General features: G+C 35.9%; 1 protein-coding gene across 5 annotated transcripts in view; it reads right to left on the reverse strand.

The window, feature by feature from the left end:
• The window catches only part of shep (RNA binding motif single stranded interacting protein alan shepard), an 86,399-nt gene that overhangs the window by 11,331 nt on the left and 60,874 nt on the right, over nt 1–14,194 (reverse strand). The window contains exons 2-3 of one of the 5 annotated variants that reach the window (XM_011508193.1): nt 353–443; nt 7–262 (exon numbers count right to left, since the gene is read on the reverse strand). The exons of the other annotated variants lie outside the window; for them this stretch is intronic. Of the exons in view, the coding sequence (XP_011506495.1) occupies nt 7–262; nt 353–443 (347 nt within the window). The remainder of the gene's footprint in view (nt 1–6; nt 263–352; nt 444–14,194) is intronic. 5 annotated transcript variants of the gene reach the window in all.

Genomic DNA, 14,194 nt, shown 5'->3' on the forward strand with positions numbered 1-14,194 from the left:
GTGTAGGGCGGGTATCCGGCAGCCGCCGCCGCCGCCGCTGCCGCGGCCGCCGCGTGGCTCGGTGCCGCCCCCCAGGCCGCGGCCGCGCCGCTCGCCCTGTACTGCACGGGGTTGCCGCCGCGGGGGCCCCCGCCTACGCCGGCCTTCAGACCGTGGCCGCCCCCGCCGCCTCCGCCGCCACCACCGACACCAGCCCCGCCGACGCCGACCTGGACGCCGCCGCCCGCGGCCGGTCCCACGCCGACGCCGCCGCTCCCGGCTCCTGCGTTGCTTCCGGCGCCGCCGCTACCGACACTGCCACCACTACCACCACCGCCGCCGCTGCCTCCGCCTCCACCGCCGCCACCACCACCACCGCCTCCGCCTCCGCCGCCGCCGCCGCCGCCGCCGCCGGCACTACCGCCGTTCGCGCCCGTGTACGTCGGCCGAGGCCCGTTTGGACCCTGCAACACATTAAACATTAAATTATTGATAAAAGATTATAAGCGACTTACGTACGTAATGCGAATACTTGGACATTTGGAGCGAAGAGAGCGTTAACATTTCCTTGCCTTATTGCATATTATATTTTACATTATATTTACCATTAATTATCTCTCCATTAATTTCAAGCACGAAAATCAATAGATTTAATTAATTAATTGATTAATTATTGAGAGAGATTAGTGCGGAGAGGTGCTTTTTTGTTTTTGTTTTTTTTGAAAGGAAAAAAAGAAAGAAAGAAATATAATGAACCTTGATTTTACATTTAATACTACGGTATAATCCCGCAGCTGTAATTCAATGCTCAAAATGCTCTTTGAATACAGATGAAAATTCCAAATATCAGCGTCATCGAAGGTTGAAAAAATTGTTACGATTAAAGTAGGTCAGATGAGTTACGATTACGTTTACTCTGATTTTCCAGACATAACGGGTACATAATAGGATATTCATATCTTCCGATATATTGTGCGCATTAATGGCGAAATAATGATAATAATGATAATAATGATAATAATGATAGTAATAATTAAATAAATCATTAAATACAATAAGAAATAGATAAAGAAAAAATATTCGAATTCGTATTTCGATCGCGGAAACAACAGTAAATATCGATAACATTAAGCAAATGATGAAGTACAGAGGTGAAAGTATCGACCATTTTAAAAAATTCTTAAATATTCAATCAATCCATGTATTGAAAAAAAAAAAAAAAAATAAAAAAAAAAAAATATATGTGTTGCACGTGAATATAGCAGACAAGGCAATGAATCAATACATTTAGTAAGGCAGTAATGTCTTGTAGTTTAAACGTTAGACCTTTACACGTAGTGTGCAATAATTTAATTAAGCTACTCGACATCACACATCACGATATTCGTGTCACTGTGCTATATAATAATGTATTGGCGAATGGTACATTCATACCGTCGACACATTACCTATTTTCACCACATATGTTAACAAGCGAGTGTATACATACATGTGCATATGTATGAGATGAGACACATATTTGAAAAGTATCGCTACGGCTTAGATAAAATTAAGTGCTAATTCTCTGTCAATATTCGATCACTCGAACGACGATCGCAACAAGCAATATACAATTTCTACAATTCAGATGTGTTAGATAACGCAATTTTCCATACTTGTGGCTTGAATAATGACCATCTCCAATTTCCTGATATATCTATGCCATAATCGCGAAATGCAACCAACTTGTGACACGCTATAAGCCACGGAGTCGAATGTTCATGGGTAATACATATACTTTGAACGTAATAGGAGATTATGAACAAACATTTATAATAATTCGATCCTCTATAATATTAATCGCTCTTACCGAATTTTGACGGGAATATTATGAATTATCGAGCACAAGACACGCTAGAGAAGCTGTGCGTATTAAGCGAATATATTTTACCCGATGTAAGTAAACGATGCATTCACACACACGCGCGCGCTCGCGCGCACAGAGAACACTCTCCTCCCCATCACGTGTAGTAGGCATGTCTCGCGTTATTAACGAACTCCGAAATTCGCCTCGTTATTATCATAAGTACCGGCCGGTGCGATGTCTCGGCATTACTCGTGCGCTTTTTTCTTGTCCAATTTCTCGTAGCCGCGGCTACCTCTCGATCCTCCTCCTTCCTCCTCCTTCCTCCTCCTTCCTTCTCCATCTGCCCTCCAGAAATCGCGTGACGCGAAAGATTTCCGGCTTCGTCGGTACAACGGCCATCGGCCATTTCGCACATAAGCATTCAAGCGTGTTCTCGTGGACGATTCCGCATTGATATTCGAATTTTCGTACCGCATCCACCGATTTTGTTCAGCACTCGCTATTTTACTAGGCACGACTGTACTATTCGCGACATGTTGCACATTGTTAGCCTTAACGCGTAAACACCCGGGCGTATTTACGGAATGCTTTGCGATTATGGGTTTCTTTAATGTCGTCGGCAACACCCGACCAATTGCTACACTTTATTTATTAAATAAATACTTTTAGTTGTCATTTGCTTTCCGAGTTTGGCTATATTGCAGCGGACTCGGGGCACTCGCTAATGGACAAACCTAATAATGCACTCTAAGGTTTCTGAATGTATAGCGGCGAAGCAGCAATCTATCACTATCCCATGCATTACGAAACAAATTTTAATCCAACTGTCGTGTATCGTATGAGTCTACAGCCATTCAAAAGTATTTGTTTTCATGGCTAAAAGGAGGAAAAAACAGAAGAAGAAGAAGAAGAAGAAGAAGAAGAAGAAGAAGGAAAAAAAAAAACTATAAATTCAAATAAGCCATTAAAACATAGCATATCATCTGACTGCCGAAATATAAGATTTCGTATCGCTGTGGAGCATAAATAATTAAAAGAATTTTGTTTTTACGATAGCTTGTAAATTCTTATAAAATAAATATAAATACTTTTCTTTCAAAATTAACACTGTCTTCAATATATTATGCATAAAATCTCGACGGGAAATTCCCTTTTCTTCGAGTGCATTCGGCAATTTTTTTGTTAAAAATCAAATATAAATAATTCGTGTCATGGATATTTTCTATTTATTATTTATATACGTGAAAGTCATTTAACGAGTAAGAGCCATTTATGAAATAATCGTGAAATCTCTTATTGGCCAATATTGCCATGTGCTAAAATCCAAAACACGCTAAATAGAATAGTTTTTTTTCTTCTCTTAATTAAAATGTGTTACTGATTTAAGATGCAGATAGTTGAAACTCTGTAAGATCCCGCTGAACTAGTTGTGCACGAAAAGTTGTAAAGAAATTCACAGTGATGAGATTCTTATGAAGTAGATAAGGTCGTAGAATACATTTGTCGAGTGTTTGCTACAAAAATTTATTAGCATACGTACGTACTGGAGGGTTACTTTTCAATTATTTTCACTGAAATAGCACCGGATACCCACATAATTATATGCATACATATTATCTGTGGCTAACCATGATTGCTATGTACAATTGTGGAGAGGCATAAGGCAAGATAAATGTTTTCTTTTTTGTTTTGCTTTATTGCTTTTTTGCCTTGCTTTAATTTGCAAGCTACATGCCATTTCTTCTTACTTTCATATCGGAATTAATCCGAAAGTGTTTCTATCTTTTATCACAGAAAGTGTCAAATATAGATTAAGAATTGGTATGTCCAGTTGTTCAAACTTATAAGGATTAAAGATTATGAGAGAAATTCAGAGCGTATTTGGTTAACTCGCTTCAAAAAGAAATTTTAATATGTATTAAACGCTTTATCTTATTCGGATATGCAATTATAGAAAAGATGAAAAATATTATTAATCTTGTTCATTACTTTTGTCTCGAAAGCCGATGCCGTTCATTCAAGCAGCATTTCGTACCATTCAATACCATTCGATAATATAAATATTTGAATATCTATTAAACAGATAAAGCCATATATACATCATATTCTTAAAAATTTCAATAATACTAATAATTAAAATAATAATATTATTAGGCATTATATTTATGAAGGGAAAAATTATGGAAAATTCACTGTCATTTTTTCCGATATGTATACAAAATTTTATTTCAATGTTTCATTTTATGATTTAATTAAATCTATTTATACAAGTCCTTTAAGCATGAAAAATAATAAGCGACGAATTGCCGAATCATGGTGTTTTCAATTATTATTAACCTCGCGTGATATATTAATATTCGAAGTTTCTTTCCTCTTAAATATATAATTAACGGACATTATCATAATTAATGTCGACGGCAATATATCAATTCTTAGTAGGATACAAATAATATACCCCCGTAGTTCAATATAAAATTAGATAAATGAATAGTAAGATCTGTAAAAGTAGTGGGCACGGGCTTCAGCAGGGACGCTCCCGTATATTTCACGCGGCCATTGACGTAAATTCAAGAAAAGCCAAGCGCAGTGATGCGGCGAATCCGATCAATAAAATAGGGTACGACGAAGAGAGAAGGAGACAGAGAGAATACGAGGATACCGCGTTCTCGCGAGAGGGCGACAAGCGTTACTCTTGGGGAAGCTGCATTTTATTTTTTTTTTTTTTTTTTTTTTTTTTTTTTTTGCCACCACGAATCATCATGCACGTCTCGTATATTTGCACAATACGGTCGTATTCCGCAACAAAAGGCTGAAAGCTGCAAAATATGTCTGCAGAGTTGAAGGGAGTTAAAGTGTATTGTTGAAAGCTTGGCAGGACAATTAGTTGATATACGTGGTATTAACGGCGACGCGAAAAACCATGTTGACGAATGACAGCTTGAGAATATCGAAGGAGAAACAAATATTAACTGCTTTGAATTATTAAAAGTGCTGTAAGTGAGCGCATGAATTATTTGTCCACGTTAAACGAACTATTGCACTTATGTTGGATAAAATGTTTCCAAGTATTGTTAACAACGGCTCGTTAAGTTTATCGTTCAGTGTATTCGTACGTTGTCTCGATACACTCTATACTGTAAATCTAATACTACTGCACACGCACACAAAATACGCCGCATATCGTCAATACGCAATAAACGATAATTACTAGTAATGCTTCGCTTACTTTATAATTCAGGGTGATACTAATATCAATCTACTTCAAATCTGCAAGGAGTTTACGATGCTACTAGATATAAAAAATGAAAAAAAGTCCACTGTAAAGATAAAGTTCATCCGTTGTTGATCTTTATCCATTGAAATTTGATTACACTATCTAATCAAATATATCATTCGATTCAATTCAATTATCATTGTACTTCGGTTGTCGTAGAGATGGGCACGAGCGCGCATTGGACGTTTTATTAGTATGTACGCATGGCCGTATGCAAAAATATGTAATGTAAGAGAAAAAGGATATTGATTACTTTTTTTTTAGTAGAAAATATTAAAGCGGTAGAAGAAGATATGGAACATATCTTAAAGTATTAAAGTTAGCATATATCCATTATAAATGTGCTCTCACGAAGTTCCGAGTTAAAAAAAAAAAAAAAAAAAAAAAATACAATTACTTTTAAATATCGTAACACGTGGGTCTACAAAATAGACAATTACACTGGCTGACTGATATCGTTGATAAAAATGCGATAAAAACTTATTAACGTAACGAGACGTTGGTATGGAAAAAAAAAAATATTATCGAGTCAAACCTAATGGACGATAGTGTAAGGATAGCATTCTTCGTGTTTAATGCAAAAGAAACTGAAGGACGCCAGTCCTTTGTTAATTGTAATAACAAGGAAAGCGGAATCGATAATGAAGCCGAGCCCCGCGTGGGAGCGTCGAAAATCCAATTACAGACACTTAAAACTCAATCCGGAATCTCCGAGGATGGCTCTCCACCATCTTGGCGGCGAGCGCTTAAGCGCCACCTGTAGGAATCCTCCGGGATCCCCGAACGGCATGCAATATACGTAGGATAAAGCCGGAAGAGAAGAGGCGAACGTTGGCGCGTCGGTGGCAGAGCGATCGATTTCAACCCTTGTTGTGGACATGGGTGTGGTGGCACGGTCGAAGGGGAAGACGCACGAGCAGCGCTAGACACTTCATTAGCCGCGGAGGAATGTACGCGGGTAAGGTTGGAAGGGACGTGGAGGAGTCGTCGTTAATGCCGATGCCAACGGCGAGGCCGAAGCCGGCGACGTCGGTCCGTTGACCCGAGCAGCCAAGGGATAACGCCGAGCCCGAAAAACCATACACTGACGCGAGCTCTGCTTTTCATTCTTACGTTTCGCGACACGAACAGAAATACATTACTACCCCGGCTTATGCACGCACCTATTCTCTCTCTCTCTCTCTCTCTCTCTGTCTCTCTCTCTCTGTCTGTGTATGCACGCGCGCTCCCGTTGTGTTGTATTTCTAGCTGCAGTCTTCGTCGGGCGACTGGTTCGCGCTCCGCAGCTGTTCTAATGTCGTCGATGCGCCTTACTGCAGTGAAGATCGATAAGTGACAATTGTTTGCGACTGGCAACTTTTGCAATTGGGCTCCAATGCTATTCCAACGAACTCGCGATTATCCGTAATCGATTCTGCTGGTAGATCAAAGCTTTCGTTATTTACGGTGTTATTATTCACTGCTCGGCTGTCGTATATGTGGCCAATAATGCCTCGATACATATTAATTAATTGTTATGAAATAACCGTTGGCGAATAATTGGGTCGTATTTTGAAAATAGCACAAAATATATTTATTAGAGCACTGATATTTTTGGCCGAATAATCGTCGCTGATTTAATGCGATGGCAAAATTTTTATCTTCGTATTATTTCAATCTACGAATTTCAATAGATAACGTTACGTTGGCAAGAAGTAGTTGTAAAAGTCGGATTTGAATAGTGTTACATATTTTTATTTTATAGACATAAACGATTTATAATGTGATGAAGTATTTGTTATTTTGAGCGACCAGAAGCTGGCACACACTTATGATTTAAAGCGCTTAATTTGGGATTTAATTATACCGTATTGGTAAATTATCGGTAAATATGAAATTATCCTAACATCTGTACACACGTACACACAACTTATATCAAATTAATTTCAATAATTCCTCATATTTTTTTCATCATTTCATTTATAGTAATTAATTTAAAGGCTTTATTCAATTAATTGCTTATTTCAAATTCTATTATATTATTGTTTTGAATCACGCTTTTAAATAAAGTTTATCAAAATTGTAAAATATACGAATGTCTAAAGTTGAGATGCAATTACAAATTAAAATGTTATTCATAAATCAGACCTAATTTCCTAATATATATATATATATATATATATATATATATATATATATATAATTTTATTTGTCTCTTGAAATTTATTATAATTTGTTTCACGGATGCATCAGTACCGGCGCTTTATACATTAATACACGAATTCGATTAAATTAAATTTTACACATTTACGATATTCGAGATAGTCAATGGGACGCCTATACTTTTCATAATTATAAGCTCGCGGAATCGTATAAAAATATTCTTTTCTACCTTTTAAAGGCCAATTATTAATATATTTACTAATATATTAAATTTATTAAAAAATTACTCCAATACTAAAGTAAAAATAATAATGCTTAATAAAACTCTACCTATTTCACTTTCCATGCAATTGTTTTTGAATTATCTCCTTTGTTATAAGTTTATTCGATCGGCCCCGTTTCATACTCTATATTAAAGTCAGTTGTCTTGCTTCGGAAAACAGATGCCTCTGAAAAAGTATACTATAAATCAATGTACCATTATTACCTCTTACCCCTACCCCCTCCCCGCCCCTACCACCGTCCCATATCTATCTTGTAATTTTCGACATTGCGAGTGTTAGACATTATATATGCTTTGTCTAAAGTCACGCGTAATATTAACTGAAACAGTCTCGGCTGTGTATCGGGATTTACTGAATGTGTAATTAAGAGCGACATCGATTTATGCACTAACACTTTGTTTTTTCATACTTTGTTCGACGAATAAAACCAAGGCCGTTGATTTCGCGCCATTTTAACAAAATCGCCCAACTGCGTAAAGTAGATTGGCTGGCAATGCGTTCTCACTCGATCTAGCGTAAATTCCCGTTACTGACTCGATAATTTTTAAACAATTAACTCCCCGAGCGATGTCGCATTAATCTATAATAGCTATGCATATGCGTTGTGTCAATTAACCGGCTAGGGAGGGATACTCGACTCTCATTATCATGACGCGAGTAGTAACTCATTATCTCGACGGATTTTCGTCAAATGTTGAATAATTCGCGCCCGTAAGCGGCGAAAAAGCGGATAAGAGATAAGAGGAGTCCGCATTGTAAATCGTTCTATACCGCGCGTCTTATCACTGGCAAAGCGCAAAGTTACGTAATTTTCAATGCCGCCACACGAATACGCACATCAACAAAAAAAAAAAAAAAAAAAAAAAAAAAAAAAAAAAAAAAAATGTTCACGTGTTCCTCTCACGTCTCACGTACGCGTATTATTCTTCTCGCTCGGGTAGCACACCTTGTCATCGTCGTCGTCGTCGTCGTCATCGTTGTCGCGGCGGTGGGGTACAGGGTAGACGGTTGGAGGAGTTGAGAAGGGGTGGGGTGGTGGAAGGGGTTTAGAGAGATGCTTATCGGACAGGGCGCCACGAGGCCAAGCCAACTCGATCGAACGCAAAGACCACTCGTGTGCGGGCCGAAGGTGTCGCGAAATCGTCGCCGTTGCATTACTCGGCCATGTATGCGCGCACATTGGAATTAGAGGCGATGTGCAAAATGGGTATCGTGATACCGTCGACCGGATGCTACTTCCTGCTTACGGCATCGACGCATCAGCGTAATAGTGGTAGTGGCAGTGACTGGCCGGCGGCCCTCTTTCGGTCTCCCAACGATGCCGCCACGCGCGTGCGCCACGTCTAGCCGCCGATAATGTACGCGCAGCCATTATCGAAGGGACGTTGCGGCTTTTCCAAAATTACGAGGATCCTAAAGCCTAATTTGCTTCTACGATCTGTCTGAGCAAGCCCAGTGCCGATATTACTAAGATTAACTTGAGCAACTAAATATCGTTGAGAGATCGGTTGTCTTTTATTGGGAGCATTTTTTACTCTCCGGGCCGATGATAAAATAATGATTATTAGCTTGTCGGTAATAATGGTAAATTATCGGTTGTTTGGGAGGGGAAAAAACCAAATAGATAACACTTATCTAATTGTAATCTGGCTAATAGCTGACGAAGATCGTTGGTAATAAAATTTACCGCTACTCGTCAAATTAAATTCGTCTACTCGTTCTTTTTTTGTTTTTGGTTTGTTTGTTTGATTTACCTTCAATTTCCTTCGAGATGGTATGATAAATATGAGAAATTTGAACATTATTTTTTTTACAACTTTTCTTTATGAACGAATGTCATTTTTTATTTTTTGTTTTTGTTTTTATACGAATTTCAATATTTAATAAGCCCACGTTTATACTATTAAAATATAAAAGCACTCGTTTATAGATTGTTTTTTTTTTTTTTTTGCTAATGAATGCCATTTATGACTGTCAGTGAAAAATCGTAAAAGCTGATTATAGTACTATATTTTAAATTTCATTCTCTAATGAGGAATACTTACTAATACAAAGTTTATCTAATAGTGGAAGTATATTTATTGGAATTTAAATTTCAATAAATGTAACTCAATGCTATTCGACAATGAGCTTACGTTTATGAGAATTTCATTATCGCGATACGATGATTCAATGTTATACATTTTTTATAATAAAAATAATATTGTTTGTCAGTGATAATGATAATTGTTAGTTGATACGGTGCATTAATTTACATTCTTTTGATAGTCATACCGAAGATCTTTTATTCTGTTTGCGACTTTTTATTATTGGACTCATAAAAGAGAAATATGAAAAAAATTGTTAATGCACTGATAGTGTTCTTGGCATATTTGCTAGTAATAACCATTGATAAGGAATGATTGTAAAATAAATATGCTAACAGTTACGCATCTACGCGAATACAAATACACACGCACACGCGAAACACACACAAAACAAACACAATAACAAATAAACAAACACAAAAATAAAACAAACACTATAAACAACTTAACACATTACGTTAAAATTACATGTGCTTTACTATTATTGCTAATTGTATCTAATCTACAAAAGTAATCATTATTATAAATTGATACTTTGATCTTATTAAAAGCTTTAACACGATGTACTTTGGTTTTTATTTTACTACTAAAATAAATTAATTTTCAAACGATTGTGTATGTTTTTCAAGATTTACTAAAGTGGGAGTCGACAGTACAAGCGACGGTCTTCTAAGCAAACGAATGCAAATTCATGCAGAAACAATCTCTGCGAGGCCTAATTTTCTGTTCGCTTTCCTATCATCTCGGAGAGGCGTGACTGTATAAGAGGTCATTGATAAATGATAACAAGCTGTAACATGGCTTTTTTTTTCTTATCCCTTCGTGCATTTAAAATGCACAATTGAACGAGGAACGGAAACCCACTCGCTCATCATGCATATGATACTTGTTGGGGCGTCCGAGAATTATACTCGTTGATAAAAGATATCGTATATTTATTTACTAATTTTTCATTTATATTATTACGAATAAGTTTTTTAATGTACGATAAATTGAAATGCTAACGCATAATAGAGTTATAACTGATTTGCAATTATAAAGCTTCAGAATAACCGATTTGATATCGTAGGAAAATAATTACTTTAATTTCGTATATTCATCATGTGCATCTAAAGGATAATTTATTTCATATATATATATAATAAATATAATAATAAATGCATAATGAAGCTCATAGCTTCTAATGTCTAACTTATCTAAGATGACCTTTGCTTTATTTTTTTAGATATTCTCATGAGTTAACAGATGTACGATTCTTAATGACATTTGAGAAAGGAATTCGTTATAGCGCATAAAAATGACATATATTTAACTTAATAATCAAATACCTTTTCTCAATATTTTCTTAATTTTTAAATTGATTGAAATCGTTAAATTAATTTCAGATTATGTTTTTCCTTTTAGCATTTCATTAATTTATAATTTTTATTTGTAAATAAAAAAAAATAAAAAAATAATATATATATATATAAATTTATACAAACATTTTTCAAATTGCTTATGCAGCAAATTGTTTAATCGAAATACCTGCAATCGTTAAATATTTATGCAATTTACACGAGATATCGTATTATGCTTTTTCATGAAAATCTAAATTACAACTGTTATTAATCGGACAATTAATATAAATTTATGAGTTTCCGGAAGCTAGTGTACCGTTACCGTTCTATTCCTATGGTAAAGTAAACAATATAAAACTTAAAGTTCATAGAATATACTACGGCTTCAATTGTGTTATTAAAGCTATTTACGTGTAAATAAAATAATTTCTTCATTTATTACCGTGCAACTGCATAACTGAAAACGTCTGATAAAACAATGAGAAATTATTCTGCACTATAAGTATTTCATACAAGTAGAATAATTAATGAAAAAGTAGTGAAGAAATGTTGTGGAGTAAACGTTTCATACATAAAGACTGAAACGAATCACACAACTAAGTCAATTCAAGTTCATTTTACGCTCCGTACTACGTCATGCATAAAATACGTGTAAAAATTGTGCATAACATAAGGCGATTTCTTATTTATTATTGAAAGCATTGCGATTGATAAGCAAACCGTTCTAAGCGACAATCAATAATACAAAAAAATGTCCCCACTAACATCTTAAACAAAAACAAAAACGCGTACAATAATTCGTGCATGGATCACAGGCTTTCCACGTATCGTAAACGTTTCTCCGATAAGAAAAAGAAGTCATCGTTCAGCTTGAAAATGTGAAAAAAATTTGTTAATCTGGCGTCTGCAATGTTCGTACACGTAGGAAGTTTTCAAGGAATCTTAAAAAGGCCGCGGCAAGGTGCGTTGTTAATCGATCCGAGGAACATTAAAGGTAATCTTGGCTTGCACGAGCACTGCTGAAAAACCATGCTGATTCGCAAGGAGGTAGAAGGAGAGGAGACGTAGGAGGAGGAGGAGATGGAGGAGGAGCCGCAGAGGCGGCGAGTTTTCATGACCGCTTTCTAAAAAGTCCGGCTCTGCCTATCACCGAGGCTCGCATGCGTCCTGCTGTCCACGGCAAAGCAGATTACAATCAATTAGCTTCGCACGGGCTGATAGCGCGCCAATGTTCACCACTCGATAGCGAATTCACCTGCAGCCGCGAAGCCGCGCCGGCACTTTCTAATGATTAGTTGCAAATGACGCTGCGATATTTTCACTCCAAGAGCACAATGGAATTAATGCCGTAGTTTATTGGGTCTGAGGAACGGTCACAATATCGCATCACAAGAGACCCATTAACGAAACAACGCCTACAACGGTTTTGCGAGAATATTAAATGCCCGCGGGATTTTATAATGGGAGTGTGACATCAAATGTCGAAATGGATTTTCCATTGAGCATACTTAATTACACGGAATACATATGTTTTTTCCCACCCCTTCACATCTATCCGATCGTTATTTTAGGAACTTCTATTTTAATTAAATGACGCGAAAATATGAATGAAATTTTAATGAAAGTTCGCTGGCTATTAATAATATTCAAAATGTTAAACAAATGTTTTATACTTGAACTGCAATTATAAATAACAAGCGTCAATTTTTCACAAATTTGGCTTCGTCGAGAATGAGCTTACGTTTACCTTCTCCACATTAAATTACAAGTTATGCAGCAAAATTTGTAAATTATACTTTTACGCGTACTTAAAGAGGGAATAATATAATATTCGCTTCTACACACTCGTGATATAACAATTCCGCTTTATGTAATTCACAACTTGTAAGCCGTAATCACGCTTTAGTTCAATAATTCTATAATTATATAATCCTGTGAGAGAGAAAAAAAAATAACTATTTCAATTATAAAGAAATATATATATATATATATATATTTATAATGGAAATAATCGAGTACCGGAATAATTTAATATTTCATTGGCTATTAGTTGCCATCGTTCTCGTTTATTTAATACTTGAACGAATCTGAACTGCAACTGAAAAAGATATGCTAAGTAAAAAAGGCCACAGAAATGTGGTGGAAAAGGGGCTACGAAGACGATATGCGTGTATCGATTTATTGATTACTCTATCTAGCTTTCACTATGTAGCGATACGTGCTGCCAGATACAAAAAATGGATTCATCGATGCAATAATTTTTGCTTCGATGACATTAAAGACGAAGGAAACGTCCTTCGATAATCTAAAGATTTCCACTACTTTTCTTAAACTTCCCGTATACTCTATATTTTACAATTATTTACAATCTTATTGTTGTATACTTCATACTAATGACACCCGTTCACCTCATCTACACATCCATAAATCGTCAGATTAAAATCTTCCATAGAAATTTATAAATACTAATTTTTTCATACGACTCGAATTAAACTGGTTTAAAAATTATATAATTAAATAAGATTAAGTTGCATAAAAATCATTTTCGTCAGAAAAAGTCTTTCTTCTAAAATCAATGACTAAAAATATTAACTAATAACAAAGAAAAGGAGAAAATTTCCCGATACTTTAATATGCATGTATAATCGAACATTCTTAGGTGGAAATGCACATGAAGGTTTCTTTTATGTTAATTCAAGCTGGCGGTTGTCTTTTCTCATTTGGAATTTACAGGATTTTTAGATAAGAGAATGTGTGACATATCACGTTACCCATTTCGCACCCAAGCTATTTTATTACAATTTACAACTTTTTTTTTTACAAATTAATGACATATTGTAAAACAGAATAAAAACTCATAAATAAGTTAAATTATGAAAAGGGGCTGTTCTCCAAGCATATATATATATATATATATATATATACGAACATATGTACATCTGTCAATTTAATCGTAAATCCTTTTACTAATGAATTCTAGCTACATGACGGAATATTTTACTTCCTTTTATTTCCTTTTTGTCTTGTTGTTTTTTTTTTAACGAGTCTTACGCGTATGCAATGTTACGTCGCTTAATCACATAATATCCTTGTGATTTTCTTTTATCAAATCCTTGACGCGTTTCAAGAGAAAATTTCATCTCAAGCGAGACGCAAATTTGAATCTCACGATAGAATTTTCGCTCCATACGAGTTCATTTATTAATACAAATTTTGCATGAATGAAAGCGCAAAGGAAATTC

Source organism: Ceratosolen solmsi, unplaced genomic scaffold (genome assembly GCF_000503995.2).
Source record: "Ceratosolen solmsi marchali unplaced genomic scaffold, CerSol_1.0 scaffold1, whole genome shotgun sequence".
Lineage (NCBI taxonomy): Eukaryota > Metazoa > Arthropoda > Insecta > Hymenoptera > Agaonidae > Ceratosolen > Ceratosolen solmsi.